Source organism: Scyliorhinus canicula, chromosome 6, assembly GCF_902713615.1.
Source record: "Scyliorhinus canicula chromosome 6, sScyCan1.1, whole genome shotgun sequence".
Taxonomy (NCBI): Eukaryota; Metazoa; Chordata; class Chondrichthyes; order Carcharhiniformes; family Scyliorhinidae; genus Scyliorhinus; species Scyliorhinus canicula.
The window spans coordinates 204485416-204503461 of record NC_052151.1 but is presented as its reverse complement, the minus strand read 5'-3'; the positions used below and the strand labels follow the sequence as shown (position 1 = coordinate 204503461).

At 46.7% G+C, this 18046-nt stretch overlaps 2 protein-coding genes across 2 annotated transcripts in view; both read right to left on the bottom strand.

Annotated features, from left to right (window-relative positions):
• The window catches only part of LOC119967993 (NACHT, LRR and PYD domains-containing protein 3-like), a 33670-nt gene extending 29333 nt beyond the window's left edge, over positions 1–4337 (bottom strand). The window contains exon 1 of the mRNA XM_038801093.1: positions 4262–4337. Coding sequence (XP_038657021.1) covers positions 4262–4337 — 76 coding nt within the window. The remainder of the gene's footprint in view (positions 1–4261) is intronic.
• The window catches only part of LOC119967815 (zinc finger protein 235-like), an 86079-nt gene that overhangs the window by 4437 nt on the left and 63596 nt on the right, over positions 1–18046 (bottom strand). The window lies entirely within an intron of this gene.

The window sequence follows — 18046 nt, the reverse complement described above, 5'->3', positions numbered from 1 at the left end:
ATCAGTCGTGTCTAGCCCATCTGAGCAGTTCCCAGACCCAATATGAAAAAGCCTATCAGGATGTGCAACGTGCAGTCTTGATACGAGAGGAATCAGAAAAGCAGGTAGAGGCATTGCAGAGGCAATGCTCTGACCTAAAAGCAGCTTTAAGAGCACTCCACGCTGCCACCACTGAGCAAAGACAGAGCACAGTAGACCATGCAAAATGCAGGAAGCAGATTGCGGAGCTGCAATCGCTGCTTTCAGTGCAGAGTGGGTTCCAAAGCACCTTTGGAACACAGTTAGATGAGGAGAATGCCCCAGATTGGCAGGAATTAAGTGAGACAGCGCAGTACTATGTTCAGGGAACATGTGCGCCAGCAGCGCAGCAGAAAAGGAAAGCACCCCAACCCCCCACAGATCAGATAGCACCCACACCTATGAACCCAGTCACCACCCAAAGAAAGGCAACCACAGAAGGTGCACCCGACATCACCTACACCACCCCCTTAACTGTAACACAACTCAGGGACGCGTGTGAGAAAATCACTCCGTTTCTCCCCACCGCAAATCCCCACCAATTTTTCGCAAAGGTAAAACAGCAGGCTACCATGTACGGCCTGGACGAAAGAGAGCAGGTTAAGCTCACTGTTTTGAGCTTAGACCCATCAGTAGTTGCAGCCCTCCCCGACCCACAGAATGTTGGAGGAGGCACCCTCGAAGAGATGCATACATCCATTTTAGATGCGATAGGGTATAACAGAGGAGACCCAGTCGAAGAGGACAGAGCATCCCACAGCATTCGCAGGAAGGCTGTGGATCCATTTCACTGCCGTTTTTGGCGAATTAGACCGCGCACATTTAAACCGAGACAATATGGTTAAATGGACCCACACCATAATCTCCCACGCCACAGATGCAGGACAGAATGTTTGTAGCAATTATGACCCCTCAGAAGAGGCCCATAATGAAAAATGGGTCTTGAAAAGATTGTCCTGCGTTTGGCAGCAATCCGTCCACAATAAAACAGCATTTATAAATCCCGAAGAAGAGCAGGCAGATGCAGACATGAATCCAGTTAAAACACATCAAAACCCCGCATGTGTAAATGAGGGAAGGAACAGCCCACAGCAGACCAAGTCACAGGAATGTATTAACTGTGGACAGTTAGGACATTACGCTCGAGAATGTCAAGCCCCCCCAAAACAGCAACAGAATCAGCCCACCAATGCCCCCCGAAGCAGCAACACAACCAACAGCCCCGACCCCCCACTCAGGGAACAATACACAAGGGAACAGTGCACCAGAGTGCCTGCTCCGCCTTATGTGCCTCAGGGGTCATGTTACAACTGTAGACAGCCAGGACACTTCGTCCGAGATTGCAGGAGACCCCCAGCACCAGCTAGACCCGCCCCCAGATATGAAAGAGAACACCACCCACAGCAGTTACAAGGTCCCAGCTGCCTCATGCAAACTATGAGCGCTTATCCACCACTTCTCATGGCAGGGATACCTCAGCAATGCCAATTTATTTTTGTTTCTCTCCTTCCCCTCTTCTTCGGTCACAGTGCACTGACTCCATATGCTAGTTACACCCCAAGCCAAATGTAATTTACAGTATCCTTTGTTCTGATGGAACCTGTACGATATTCATTGCATGTTTGTTTGTACGTGTTTGTTAAATGTTCAGTGTTTAAATTTAAACAGCTTTTCACAGCCCCACGCCACCAGTGATGGAACCTGCACGTATGTTTTGTTTGTCTGTTTATATGTTAAAGGTTTGATTGGAGATCAGATCACTGTCTTTTCAGCTGAAAAGCTTGTGACCGCCTCGCACACACGTTAGCTTGTCTGCAGAACCTTCTGAGAACTTCAGTTAAATATCCTCTAGTGAACCGACAAAGTTCACGACTTGTCTTATGTTTTCAAATGTTGGAGCATCTTGGCTCCTCCCTTATTTTTTTAGGTGCCCCTCTATTCTGTGAATAGAGGCTGCAAATCCACGACAAATCCATTCATACCCGTTCATTTCAGGTTGCTCAGGCAGTGGAGAGACGGCATTGAGGACCCGCCCTGTCTGAGAACCCCCTTTGGTCAGCCAAGCTCGGGTACGGCACAGCACGCCTTACCCGGGGATCCCATACAAATCTTACCTGTAGCGGCCCATACGCAACTCAGTCGACCTTTTCGTTCAAAATTTGGTTTCATTTTTCTTTAGGTAGCCCTTCGGCAGCCATCCCACATACTATTTACATCCAGGAACATTCGGATGGTAAATCGCAAAGCCTGCGAGATGGCTCGCAGTGGAAAAGTTGTTAGGTGTATATCTGGTCCTAAATTCGCATTTGGAAAAAAAAAATGAGGGGAGTCACAGGGTGTGACTTGGCCATTCATTTAAGGGTCAATTGGAATGAGAGGACAGATACACTAGCAGTACAGATATTAAGCTGTGTATTGACAGATACTGTGCTTGATCCCATAGCTTTCGAACAGTCGAAGGAGGGTTCACGGCAAGATCGGCCATACAAAGGAAGAGAAGGAAGAGAACAAAGAAGACCATGATGGAAGCCTACCTATTTATATTAAATGTTGTATTTTTGGATGTAAAAGCAAACCATGTTTCCCCCACGACCCCCGCCTTTAATGTTTCCCACACACCGACTTCTCCGTGCTCAGCGCAGATCAGCGAGGTTCAGACCTGGTGCACCAAATTCATGACCTGGTACTCGATGTCGTATATAATTGAATCACTGTTGGTGATTGCAATTCTCTGCATCATAGTGCAGACCCTCAGGTTGAGGAAATGGAAAAGGAGAGCCTCCCGCTCCTGCCCCTCAACCATTTACGGAGTTCAATCCCCTATTTTCGGTTTTCACCAATCCCCCCCCAACCCCTTGATGCATAAGAAATGTATTTATAGCGATCTGTAAATAAAAATGACATGGATGTATTATATGGTTCTGAACTCGACTGCCGAGTCAGAAAGCGAGATGTACTGTGGTATGAATGAATAAGGCTTTAGACTGTGATGAAATGTTTAAAGTAAGACGAGAGTAGTAATTATGATAGGTAGAGGTTCCCGATTATTGGTAATGCATGTCCCCTTTGACATAGCGGCAAGTAGAAAATGTGAGCTAAAATTTTTTTCCCATAGTTAAGGACAGAGTAGACGCCCAGGAACTTACTAAGGTCAGGGAACCCAAAAAGGAACCCAAAAAGGAACATAAAGGAACCGTACATAGGTGATCCTTCACAATTTCTCGTGAGGATCACAAGGAGGGAGTGTAGCCATCTAAGATGGACACCAGTAACACAAAATGGAGAACTGCAAAGACTGCAGGGAAAAACGAACAGTAAAGAGCAAACAGCTTGCAGAAGCTTTCAGCATTCAGATACGTGCAAAAACCAGTTTCCCCACAGCTGCAGAGCCCAGGCAGCACTGTAAATGGGAAAATGATCTGCATACTAATGAGGTGATACCAGGACAGTCCCAGATACAATAGATACATTTAAGTATCTATCGATACTTTCAGTAGCTAAGCAGACAGGATGGCGCCAACGAAACCAGGACAATAAGCCCTAAGAACCGCCCCAGCCATCAAGGAACGACCCTAGGATAGGGGGGTTCGAATCATATCGATTGGGAAAGACCCAATCGATCCCCAGCAGGTGAGAGAGCCCGCCCCAAGGGGCACGGACCTCTGGGGACCTATAAAAAGAAGGTCCCGCACATGGTTCGGCCTGCTGTGTCCTGTTTTGTCCGGCTCCTGCTGTCTCCGGTCTCCGACTCCAGCCTCCTGTCTTTTACACCAGCTGTCGAGCAGCAGCCATCGATCAGTAAGTGCCAACGACGATCGCTACGTGACCCAGGCATTGCTTATACTCTTGCTGACTATTAGCGAACAGAAGTTGCAGTCCAGAAAGGAACAAAGGCCTTGTTCCCTGACCTTGCTCGTTCCTACTTAGGTAAGTATTAGTCGTTTAATAGTAGAAGTAAGTTAGTCTTTTAGCGTGTGCATGAGTATTTATTATAATTGTTATAATAAACTCTAATTGTTTTGGACTTACTGATCGGTGTATAACTTTATTGACTTGAACTTGACCTTAGCACTTGTGACGGTGTCTCTTCCGGCACCTGGCGACTCCAGAGCATAGAAATAAGAAACAGAGCCAAACAAGTGTTAAGCACACTGCCTCTATTGGAGGAGTGTTAAACACACTAACTTAGAACGACCAACACCACTTTCTGAAAAAAGAGCTTCTCATCTCATATTTTCATTACCAATACCATCTCCTACCATCATTATAAAATCACTAATGACAAAGCCTGTTTTACCGCTCATTTGCTGCTGATACATTCCGGAATGCCTCAGTGCCTTTGGAATTCACTATTCCAATATCTTGGGTGCTCTCAGAGGATGGGGGGTCAAGAAGGACAGGGCTATCTCGAGGACGGGAGTCTCAAAGGGAGCGGGGTGTCTCAGAGGGAGGGGGAAGGATCTGCTCTTGGTTTGCATCATGAAGACTGGCCAGTTGGGCTCGGTAGGTGGGCGCCGGGGTGGAAAATGTTTGTTGGAGCTCCCTCCTGCAGAGTAAAGGATGGGGGGGGAGGGGCTATTACCCAGTGAGTTTTATTATGGTGGAATGACACCCTGGTGTCTGCCGCTCGGGTTACCAAAGCGCCCATTAGCACAGCCTAGGGAGGAATCAAGTGTGCTCAGTTAGGAATGTGAGATTTTGCTCGTGACACGGATGAGCTCTCAGACGTTAACCATTTGCACCATCAGCTTCTCATAGCACTAAATCCAAGGCAGAGCCTCAGCTTTCAGGAGGCGGCTAACAGACCTTGTGCCTCGGAAACAAGGGTCAAGGTGTTCACCCCTCCCCAGCGCATCCAGCTTCTGCATTAGCAATCCCACTGGACTTTGCACCCCACATACCCAACATCCACCTGATTTTCCAAATGTCAATGTCCTGCTGTGCCCAGATAACCCAAGACCCTCCTGAAAGCCTTCGGTGGCCCTATGCGCAAGGGAAAGCATCCCTTCTTTGATACGCATCTGCGAGGCTGAGTGCGCGAGGGCTCATTCCATGAACCACCCAGTGTTAGAGATGGGACGGTAGTAACTGAGTGTGTGAGCGCTGCAGGCGATGTGTCGCAACTGACTACTCCATGGTAAACATGGCCATTGGGTCAAGGCATGGTCAGGAGTCTCTCTATTCCCTTTCAGTTTATTTTCAGATATTATGTTGCAGCTTGTGGAGGTGGCAGTCATATTCTAACTGCAATGGCAGAAGAAAGACTCCATCATCAACATGCGGATACACTGATGCTAGAGCATCACCCTGAGGACCAAGGAGCCTCAGGGCCAGTTGAGCAGCCAGAAGTGGGACTAGCTGACATGGACACTCGCTGGTGATGTCTAAACGCAAGATTCTACCATCGTAGGCTCTCCCACAGACTCTGCGCCACCAGAGACTACGGTTGATGATGGAGATGGTGAGGCACATTTGCCATTTTTTTGAGGACCTGGTGCCACGTAGCATGAGATTACACCCACTGCCTTTGGCCATGAAGCTAACGGCTGTACTCAACTTTTATGCCAGTGGTCCCTTCCAGGGCTCCACCAGGATCCTTTGCATCTCCCAGGCACCCGCACACGAGTACATCAAGGAGGTAACTGATGCTCAATTTCCCAGTGAATCACTATCAGGACCAGGTGAGCCAGGATAACAGATCCTTAGGGTTCGGAAAGATCACTGGTCCGCACAGGTGCAGTGGGCCATTGATCGCACATGTGGCTCTCCGTGCCACTTGGCACCATGGCATGCTGCTCCCTCCACAACCTGGTGCTGCAATGGAGGGGTTTGCTCTGGAGGACCAGAAAGTCTCCGGGGATGAGGAAGATGTCGAGGAGGGTCCCAAAGATGACTTGCCAGAGGAGGGGCTAGAAGGCAGCCATGCGGGGGTGAGGGGGTGCATGGGCAAGTGGTCCTCATCACAATCAGGTTCCAGGAAATCCAGGATTGGGGAGGCAACTTGAGGACCCTTCTAGATATGGCCATTCCTATGTGCCTGGAGGGTTCATCGGGTTCAAAACTCAGGCAGTTGGTGATGGGGAATCCCCGAGTGCAAGCTGCCCATTCACAGCAGGGGGTTGGTGATGACGCAGTGAGGAAAGGGCTGTGATGCTCCTCAGAGTTACTACAAATGTCTGACCTGCCTGGCCTTCGGCAACTCTCAGGTTCCCCGTGGCTTGCATAATTTCTCTCCTGATGCTGTATCAGGGGCTGGTACAGTCCATCAGAGAATTGTCTCTCATTACTCAACCCTGCCAGTGCGAGGGAAACATAAGCACCGATTTGACATCATTGCACAGAAGGGATGGAGGCAGTGTTATATATCCAAGTGCATCCCAACATTAGACAAGCCATTGCATTCAGTGGAGATAGTATGCCTAAAAGTAGTTAACAAAAGTCAGTTTTAATGCACCGAGATCAAATATGTACAAACGTCAGAGCTCTATATTTCAAAGAGCTGGCACTTGGCAGGCCCCAGTCGACTTGTGGATGGAACATGTGTTGTGCTGGCACCCTGTTCTGGCTGCTGGGCTGGAGGTGCCTAAGTTTCTGGAAGGGGGAGTCAAATGGACTGGATACTCCCAGAGTCTCCTGACTAGAAGGCCCCGGGCTATGCACCAGCATGGCCACCATCTCCCATGAAGGTTGGTCACCTTCCTGTAGGATTTCCTGCCCGCCTGCGTGTAAATAGTTGCCCTCCTCTCACACATCATACAGCATCTGCGACATGGCACCCTCCATGGACATTGGAGCTGGTTTTCTTGGTGCCACCCATTGCAAAACAGAACACATCAGCAGGAATGACCAAACCAGAACTTGGGGCCGAATTTTATGACATACGACCATACTAATTAGGAGTGGGAGTCAGCTACTTGCACCTGCTTCACCATAAAACCTACCAGCCACGATTACCTTCCAGCCAACGTGTTCATCAAGACTCTATCTACTTCTACCTTGAAAACATTCAAAGACTCTGCTTCCACTGCCTTTTGAGGAAGGGAGTTCCAAAGTTTCACCACCCCGAGAGAAAAAAAATGTATTCCCATCTCTGTCCTTAAATTGATGACCCAAGGGAGGCATGTGGCACTGGCCTACAGCGCTGAGGACTCTGGTTCGCTGCCGGCCTTGGGCCACTGTCCGTGTGGAGTTTGCATCGCCCCATGTCTGCGTGGGTCTCATCCCCACAATCCAAAGATACACATAGTCAGCGGATTGGCCACGCTAAATTGCCCCTTAATTGGGAAAATAAATAATTGGGTACTCTAAATTTATTTATTTTTCGAAATTAAGTGGATGACCCCTTATTTTGAAAGATTTCCCAGTAGTGGTTTGTAGGAGCATAACCTTTCTCCAATGGCTTCACCAACGGATTCCGCCCCACCAATTATACTCTTGATCTAGGCACATATCCACCTAGGCCCCTCTACTCCTGCACTCATTTAAGAATTTTACCCCTCAATTTCTATCACTTCTCCACGTTCTTCCTACCAAAATACATTACACTGCATTGTGTTTGATCTGCCATCTATCTGCCCACTCAATGGCACAGTGGTTAACACTGCTGCCTCACAGCGCCAGGGACACGTGGCTTTGGGTTACTGTCTGTGTGGGGCTTGCACATTCTCCCCTTGTGTGTGTGGGTTTCCTCCAGTTTCCTCCCATAATTCAAAGATGTGCAGTTAGGTGGATTGGCCAAGCTAAAATTGCCCCTTAGTGTCCAAAGATGTGCAGGTTAGGTGGAGTAACAGGGATCTTAAAGTAAGGGAACACTTAGGAAGCAGCGATCATAATATGGTTGAGTTCAGTCTGCAGTTTGAAAGAGAGAAGGCAAAATCGGATGTAATGGTGTTACAGTTAAATAAAGGTAATTACGAGGGCATGAGAGAGGAACTGGCGAAAATCGATTGGAAGCAGACCCTAGTGGGGAAGACAGCAGAGCAAAAATGGCAGGAGTTTGTATGCATAATTGAGGACACTGTACAGAGGTTCATCCCCAAGAAAAGAAAGATTATCCGGGGAGGGATTAGACAGCCATGGCTGACAAAGGAGGTCAGGAAATGTATCAAAGAAAAAGAGAGATCCTATAAAGTGGCCAAAAGCACTGGGAAATCAGAAGATTGGGAAGGCTACAAAAACAAACAGAGGTTAACAAAGAGACAAATAAGGAAGGAGAGGATCAAATATGAAGGCAGGCTAGCCAGTAATATAAGAAATGATAGTAAAAGTTTCTTTCAATACATAAGAAACAAACGACAGGCCAAAGTAGACATTGGGCCAATTCAAACTGATTCCGGAAGGCTAGTGATGGGAGACGAGGAAATGGCTGGAGAACTTAATAAGTACTTTGCGTCTGTCTTCACAGTGGAAGACATGAGTAATATCCCAAAAATTATAGAGGGTCAGGGGGCTGAGTTGAGTATGGTTGCCATTACAAAAGAGATGGTGCTAAAAAAGCTAAAAGGTCTTAAAATTGACAAATCTCCTGGCCCCGATGGGCTACATCCTAGAGTTCTAAGGGAGGTGGCTGAAGAAATAGCAGAAGCGTTGGTTGAGATCTTTCATAAATCACTGGAGTCAGGGAAAGTCCAGGACGATTGGAAGATCGCTGTTGTAACCTCCTTGTTCAAGAAAGGATCAAGACAAAAGATGGAAAATTATAGGCCAATTAGCCTAACCCCAGTCGTTGGTAAAATTCTAGAATCGATCGTTAAGGATGAGGTTTCAAAATTCTTGGAAGAGCAGGGTCGGATTAGAACAAGTCAACATGGATTTAGTAAGGGGAGGTCGTGCCTGACGAACCTGTTAGAATTCTTTGAGGAAGTGACAAGTAGATTAGACCAGGGAAAACCAGTGGATGTGCTCTATCTGGATTTCCAAAAGGCCTTTGATAAGGTGCCACACAGGAGGCTGCTGAGTAAGGTGAGGGCCCATGGTGTTCGAGGTGAGCTACTGGCATGGGTTGAGGATTGGCTGTCTGACAGAAGGCAGAGAGTTGGGATAAAAGGTTCTTTTTCGGAATGGCAGCCGGTGACCAGCGGTGTCCCACAGGGTTCAGTATTGGGGCCGCAGCTGTTCACCACATATATTAATGATCTGGATGAAGGGACTGGGGGCATTCTAGCGAAGTTTGCCGATGATACAAAGTTAGGTGGTCAGGCAGGTAGTGCTGAGGAAGTGGGGAGGCTGCAGAAGGTCTAGACAGTTTGGGAGAGTGGTGCAGGAAATGGCTGATGCAATTCAACGTGAGAAAATGTGAGGTCTTGCACTTTGGAAAAAAGAATCCAAGCATAGACTACTTTCTAAACGGTGAGAAAATTCATAAAGCCAAAGTACAAAGGGATCTGGGAGTGCTAGTCGAGGATTCCCTAAAGGTAAACATGCAGGTTGAATCTGTGATTAAGAAAGCGAATGCAATGTTGTCATTTATCTCAAGAGGGTTGGAATATAAAAGCAGCGTTGTGCTACTGAGCCTTTATAAGGCTCTGGTTAGGCCCCATTTGGAGTACTGTGTCCAGTTTTGGGCCCCACATCTCAGGAAGGACATACTGGCACTGGAGCGTGTCCAGCGGAGATTCACACGGATGATCCCTGGAATGGCGGGTCTAACATATGATGAACGGCTGAGGATCCTGGGATTGTATTCATTGGAGTTTAGAAGGTTAAGGGGAGATCTAATAGAAACTTACAAGATAATACATGGCTTAGAAAGGGTGGACGCAAAGAAACTGTTTCCGTTAGGCGAGGAGACGAGGACCCGTGGGCACAGCCTTAGAATTAGAGGGGGTAAATCAGAACAGAAATGCGGAGACATTTCTTCAGCCAGAAAGTGGTGGGCCTGAGGAATTCATTGCCGCGGAGTGCAGTGGAGGCCGGGACGCTAAATGGCTTCAAGGCAGAGATAGATAAATTCTTGATGTCGTGAGGAATTAAGGGCTACGGGGAGAATGCTGGTAGGTGGAGTTGAAATGCCCATCAGCCATGATTGAATGGCGGAGTGGACTCGATGGGCCGAATGGCCTTACTTCCACTCCTATGTCTTATGGTCTTATGGATAGGGTGAGGGAGTGAGTCTATGTAAGGGAGTGGCAGGGATAGGGTGGAGCAGTGAGTCTATGCAAGGGAATTACAGGGATAGGGTGGGGGTGTGAGTCTATGTAAGGGAGTGACAGGGATAGGGTGGGGGTGTGAGTCTATGCAAGGGAATTACAGGGATAGGGTGGGGGTGTGAGTCTATGCAAGGGAATTACAGGGATATGGTGGGGGTGCGAGTCTATGCCAGGTGCTTCTTCAGAGGGTTGGTGGACCGAATGGCACTGTGGGGGATGCATGAATGTATGAATACACCAACTTGTCCTTTTGATGTTCTATGCTGTAGACTTTCAGTTTACAACACCTGCAAGTTTTGAATAATCTGCAAATTTTGAAACACCAAGATCTAGATCATTAATATATAAATCAGGAAAAGCAAAGAGTTCCAATAGCAACCCCCAGGGGGGGACACCGCTACAAACCTTCCTCCAGCACGAAAAATGTCAATTGACTATTGCCCTCTGCTTCCTATTATTCAGCCAATTTGCATCCAAATTGCTACTGTCTCTTTAGTCCAAGAGCAATAATGTTTTTCACAAGTCTGTTGTGTGGCATTGTTTCAAATGCCTATTGAATGTCCATGTACACCTGATCAACAGTATCACCTTTATTGCCCTGTTACCTCCTCGAAAAGCTCCAGAAAGTTAGTTAAACACAATTGCCCCTTCAGAAATCCATACTCGCTTGCCTGATCAAACTACTCATTCTGTCGCAAATAATTGTTTCTCAAAGCTTTCCCACCTGTGAAGTTAAACGAAGCTAAAATAAACAAAATACTGCTGGAAATAACTAGTTTGTTAATTGCTGGGGCTTCAATCTTTCCTGAACAAGGATGTAACATTTGCAGCTTTCCGATCCTCTGGCACCTCTCTTGTGTCGAGACTGGAAGATTATGGCCAGGGCCCCTGCAACTTCCATTCCCACATCCTTCAATATCCTTGGATGCATTCATGTCCCGGTGGCTTGCCAATTTTAAGTACCAACTGTCTATTCAGCACTTCCTCCTTATAAATTTGGAATCCTTCTCTGTAAAGTTTCCATGTCTGTCTCCCTGGCCTGGGTAGCATCTACCTCCTTGGTAAAGATGGCGACAAAGTATTAATTTAGTACATTAGCCATGCCTTGTGACTCCATGTGTAAATTCGCTTTTAGATTCCTATCAGCCTAAATCCTCCTTTAACCACCCTTTTACTATGTATATCCCAATAGACGTCTTTGGGATTCCCCTCGTTAGGTTTGTTTCTCTAATGTGTTTTTTCACTTCCCCTCTGAACCTTCCACGTTCCTCTTGCTTCTCATCTGTATTTTCTATCTATCATGGGCACACCTTTTCTTCTTTAATTTCTATCTCTTTTTCCATCCAGGAATTTAAATTTGTTTGCCCTCTTTTTCCCATTTAAAGGAATGTACCTTGACTGTGTCTACACCATTTCTGTTTTGGAGGTAGCCCAGCGTTCAGCTGCAGTTTTCCCACCAACCTTTCGTTCCAGTCTAACTGGCCCAGCTCCGTTCATGCTATTGAAGTTAACTCTCCCCCGTTAATAATTTTTACTCTGGATTGCTTGTTATCCTTTTCTATCATGGTGCTAAACCTTACAAAACAATGATCATGATCTGTTAAAATGTTCCACATTGACACTACTTGGCCCACCTCATTTCCAAGAACCAGGTCCAACAGTGGATCCTTTGTTGGACAGGGCACATGCGGCTGCAGAAAGTTTTCCGAAACACAATTTGCCCCTCTTCACATTTTTTTTTTTTTTTTAAATAATTTTTATTGAAAGAATTTTTTACATGAAGATATTTACCCCAACTAACTATAAAATATTACAAAATATTCCCTCTTAACAAATATCCCCCCCCCGCCCGAACTCGCACGCGCGTTGTCCCTCCCCCCCTCCCCCCTCCCCCAAAAACAAACAAAGCAACAATCAACATCAAACATGAACTGCGAGCAAATTTGCCCGCATTTCAACCGTAAATAACCCACCACAACCGTTGTTGCCACCCCCCCTCCCCTCCCCCCCGGGTTGCTGCTGCTGCGACCTCTGTACCCTATCTCTGAGCCAAAAAGTCGAGGAAAGGCTGCCACCGCCTGAAGAACCCTTGTACCGACCCTCTCAGGGCGAATTTGACCCTTTCCAACTGAATAAAGCTTGCCATGTCATTAATCCAAGTTTCCACGCTTGGAGGCCTCGCGTCCTTCCACTGTATTAGTATCCTTCTTCGAGCAACTAGGGACGCAAAGGCCAGTACTCCGGCCTCTCTCGCCCCCTCTTCACATTTTTACACTGCTGTCCCAGCTTGCATTCGGGTAATTAAAAGTAGCCCATTATAACTACTGTATAATGTTTGCATCTCTGTAACTTCCCTGCAGATTCGTTCTTCTACATCATTCTCACTAATTGATGATCTACAGACTAGACCAAGTAAATCTAATTGCACCATTTGTTTCTTAGCTCTAGCCAAATAGATTCTGTCCTTACAAACTCTGGAACATTCTCTTTCTCCTGCACTACAATACTCTCCTTAACCAACACTCCTCCTTTCCTATCTTTTCTGAACATCTTGTCGCCAGGAATATTTAGCACATCCTGCCCTCCCTGGAGCCAGGTCAGTGATTGCCATAACAGAATCTGCGCCTATAATTGCCCAATCTTATATGTTATACTCTCAGCGTTCACATAAATGCACAGTGTTATAAACCCCATGAAGATCACTGAGTCACATCGATTGATCCTTTCTTTTGGCTTAACTTGGCCTCTGCAAGAGTCATTACATAGGCAACAAGGAGCAAGAATATGATTCTCAGCAGCCTTTAAAGCAAAGAAAACATCTCCACTAAGAAAAAAAACCTCAAAAATGTCCTTCTTTGGTAGATTTGAGCCATACGACGCAACTGTAGAATACTGGGACAGTCTGCTCAGTGCATGTGCTATTTCATTCGAGCCAACAGCATTGAAGGGGAGGAAAACCAGAAGGTAATCCTCCTGACTGAATGCAGGGTCCTGACATTGAGCATCATAAAACGTCCAACATGTCCAGCAGTCCCCAACTCCAAACCTTTTGACAGGTTGGATTAGTGCAAAGTCACTCTGATCCAAATATCAACCCAAAATAAATTTCTGGCACAGCCTAACCTAGACCTGAAAAAGGTCTTTGACATTGTTCTCCAGGAAACAGGCACTGACAAAAGGGCTCAGGAACTTAAAGGGACACCGGACAGTAGCATCCTCAGGTTGAGGGGAGGGATCACACGCTTAAGAGCATTGGAGGAATTCAGGCGAAGGTGCCTGCTTACATCCCCTATCGATCGAATGTTCTGTAGGGATGCCCTGGCAGTCTAAGAAACAACAGCATGACTCTCCAGAGGAATGCAAGTGTCTGCTGTTGGACTGTTGTAAATTTTGCAGAATAACTCAATTTATTGACGACTGGAATTAGCAATGTATGTACCACCCAGGTAAGAAGCTAAAGCCAACTCAGGCTCATTATTTACAGGTATACCAGCCTCCAAATGAAGGGACAATGCAGGTAACTGCATTGTCACAACCAAAGTAACCCCAGCAAGATTAAGGCTACTCGTGAACAGGCATTCCTTAGAGATGGAAGCAGATACAGGAACCACCATTGGTGAATAGAGATACAATTACCTTGGCATTGCTAACCAATGTGCTGGCAGGGGCATCAGGGAGTGGTGGGGGTCAGTTTTGGCCTGTACAATAGTTGTTCAGAATTGGAAGAGATTTTATTTATTCTATTTTTTTCTGGATAACTATTGGTATGATCCAGTCGGACCCACCCAAAGTTTACAATTTACATTGCATTTTTCGGTTGGTTCGCAGCGCAGAGCAATAGTCCAGGAGAAATTTACACTTCTGGGCAATTGCTGTGCAAACCTTACATCCGAATGGGATTCCTCAGCACATCTATGGTTTATGCATCCCCACCTGCTGCCCCCACACACAAATATACGATGCTGGGAACCTCAGATGTTAAGCCACTGTGTAAATCTTTGGAGTGAATGCACCAGGATATCATGTGTCCTCCTCCTTTTAACAACACAAATTGGAGTTGTTTATTGTCACGTGGACCGAGGTACAGTGAAAAGTATTTTTCTGCGAGCAGCTCAACAGATCATTCAGTACACGGACGAAAAGGGAATAAAAGAAAATACACAATAGGACAACAAAGGTATACAATGTAACTAATAAGCACAGGCATTGGGAGAAGCATGTAGTGTTAATGAGGTCAGTCCACAAGAGGGTCATGTAGGAGTCTGGTGACAGTGGGGAAGCTGTTTGAGTCTGTTCGTGCGTGTTCTCAGACTTCCGTATCTCCTGCCAGATGGAAGAAGTTGGAAGAGTGAGTAAGCCGGGTGGGAGGGGTCTTTGATTGTGCTGCCCGAGGTGTAGATGGAGTCCATGGATGGGAGACAGGTTTGTGTGATGGACTGGGCGGTATTCACGACCCTCTGAAGTTCCTTGCGGTCCTGGGCCGAGCAGTTGCCATACCAGGCCCAATAGGATGCTTTCTATGGTGCACCTGTAAAAGTTGGTAAGCGTTAATGTGGACATGCCGAATTTCCTTAATTCCCTGAGGAGTATAGGTGCTGTTGTGCTTTCTTTGTCGTAGCATCAACGTGGGTGGACCAGGACTGATTTTTGGAGAAGTGGGCAGCACGGTAGCATTGTAGATAGCACAATCGCTTCACAGCTTCAGGGTCCCAGGTTCGATTCCGGCTTGGGTCACTCTCTGTGCGGAGTCGGCACATCCTCCCCGTGTGTGCGTGGGTTTCCTCCGGGTACTCCGGTTTCCTCCCACAGTCCAAAGATGTGCAGGTTAGGTGGATTGGCCATGCTAAATTGCCCTTCGTGTTGGGTGGGGCTACTGGGTTATGGGGTTATGGGGATAGGGTGGAGGTGTTGACCTTGGGTAGGATGCTCTTTCCAAGAGCCGAATGGTCTCCTTCCGCACTGTAAATTCTATGTATGTATGTGCACCCTTAGGAATTTGAAACTGCTAACCATCTCCACCTCAGCCCCGTTGATACTGAGAGGGATATGTGCAGTACTTTGCTTCCTGAAGTCAATGACCAGCTCTTTAGTTTTGCTGGCATTGAGAGAGAGAGATTGTCGTTGTTACACCACTCCACTAGGTTCTTTACCTTCCTCCTGTATTCTGACTCGTCGTTATTTGAAATCCGGCCCACTATGGTCGTATTGTCAGCAAACTTATAGATGGAGTTGGAACCAAGTTTTGCCACACAGTTGTGTGTGTACAGGGAGTAGAGTAGGGGGCTAAGTATGCAGCCTTGTGGGGCACCAGTATTGAGGACTATTGTGGAGGTGATGTTGATTCCTACCGATTGTGGTTTGTGGTCTGTTAGTCAGAAAATGGAGGATCGAGTTGCAGAGTGGAGAGCCAAGTCCTAGGTTTTGGAGCTTTGCTGGGATTATGGTGTTGAAGGCGGAGCGGGAGTCAATAAATAGGAGTCCTTGTTTTCGAGATGCTCGAGGGATGAGTGTAGCACCAGGGAAATGGTGTCTGATGTGGACCGGTTGCAATGGTATGCGACCAAAGCAAAGTTACCAAAGTAACAAAAAAGAACAATTTGATGATTGTATAAATTGGGAATCTCCTCAATGGAGAAGAGAAGGTTTAGAGGTGAGGGGATTGATGGTTCAATGTGTACGGGTAGAGTCAGAGAGACATTACTGAAGAGAAGGAGACCATTCCATCCATCAGGTCTGTGCTATCGCATCTAGTCAGCCCTCTCCAAGGGAAAAATATTTGTGCATAAAAATGTTATTCCTCACATTCCTTAAATCTGTTTTAGTCGTTGTACCATCAGCTAATGGGTACAGCTTTTTTTTTTAAACTTCTGTTTCTAAACGTGACATAATCTTGTACACCACAAGATGATGATCAAGGTGATGATCAATTGATTAACACCGACCCACAGACCGCTCACAAAAGGGGCATAGAAATCCAAGCAGGTTAAAAGGCGCTGCACAACATTAGAAGCTCTCTCGGCTACTGCACCCTATTGACTACAACTCGCAACTGCAGCTTCGACAGCCAACAACAATAACGGTGAATCCATCACCAGCCAAGAGCACCATCCATGCTATCCACAGAGGGAACCAGAACAGAGGACACAAACAACCAGCAACAAGAACTCCAGGACTGCCAAACTACCAGATCTCAGATAAGGCCATATCTGCTCTGTACTTGCCAGTGACCTGGAAGTTAAGTTAAGGTTGTTTTTAAGTGTATTAGTTTGTAGTCCAATGTGCAAGAACATGTGATTCATAGAATCACAAGAATTTACAGTGCAGAAGGAGGCCATTCGGCCACAGAGTCTGCACCGGCCCTTGGAAAGGGCACCCTATCCAAGCCCACACCTGCACCCTATGCCTGTAACTACACCTAACTTTTTTTTCAAACACCAAGGGCAATTTAGCATAGCCAATCAACCTAACCTGCATATCTTTGACTATGGGAAGAAACCGGAGCACCCGGAGGAAACCCACGCAGACATGCCCAGAACATGCATACTCTACACAGATAGTGATCGAAGCCGGGAATCGAACCTGGGATCCTGGAGCTGTGAAGCAATGGTGCTACCCACTGTCCAATTGTGCTTACCACGAATGATTAAGTAATTAACCTTGTTTATGCTAATGAACAATTATTCCACTAAATGACCTGTGTGATCAATCAACCAACCTGCACATCTTTGGACAGTAGGAAGAAACCGGAGGAAACCCAAGCTTACATATGCAAACTGCACATAGACTGTTACCCAAGGTCGGAATTGAACCCAGGTCTCTGGTGTTGTGAGGCAGCCGTGTGAATTAAGTGCAGTCCTCTGACATCAATGAGATGATGGTATGGAGAAGCCCATTGCATACACATCCAAGACCTGGCAGACGCCGAATGGCGTTATTCACAGATTGAAAAGGATGGGTTGGCTTGTTACCTTTGGTGTGAAAAAGTTCCACCAATACGGGCCTGTTCTGCCATACATCTAAGACTGGCATCTTGAATCATAATAGGCCTTTTCAAAGAAGATAAAGCAATTCCCACCATCGCCTTGTCAAACGCACAATTGGGCCTTATCACTGGCAGCGTATGAATACTCCCTCAAGCACTGCCCTGGAGTGCGTATTGCGAACCCGGATGCTTTCAGTAGCCTCTCAGTAGCTTCCCACTGCCCATGAGCTGAGCCCCTTTGCTGGTGTTGGAAGAAGTCATCATGACTTTAAACTTTAAATATCTTGTCAGTATCTATTAAACAGGCTAAAGCTTCGACCCAGAAGGACCCACATTTCCAAGTTGTGTCTTATGATCCTTAGTGGTGGAATCCGAGGACACTCCATGGACGCCATGAAGCCTTTCCTCATGAAAAGAGGAGAACTAAGTGTTGAAGATGGCATTATGCTTTGGGTACATTGGTCACCCCGGGTTATCTAAGCTGAAGATGTTCGCAAGGAGCTGTGTTTGGTGACACAGGCTCGATGCAGATGGAGGACTTGGTGCAGAATTGCTCCTTTTGCCAGGAGAATCAGGGACTCTCACTATCTGCCTCCTTACACCCATGCGAAGGGCCAGGAAAACCATGTACAGATGCACGGAGACTTCGCTGGTCCATTCTCATAGTCAATTTCCCTATTACGGTCAACGTCCATTCGAAGTGTATCCCGCATATCCTCCACGACTTCTCATGCAAAAATCAAAAACTCCGACAAAGTTTTTGTACACATGGCGCACTAGAGGTTCTAGGATCGGATAATAGTACAGCCTTTGCCAGTGGGGAGTTCCTGCCGTTCTTGAAGTCAACGGCATCAAGCACATCCAGACGGTGCCACTCCACCCGTTGTCCAAAGTCTGG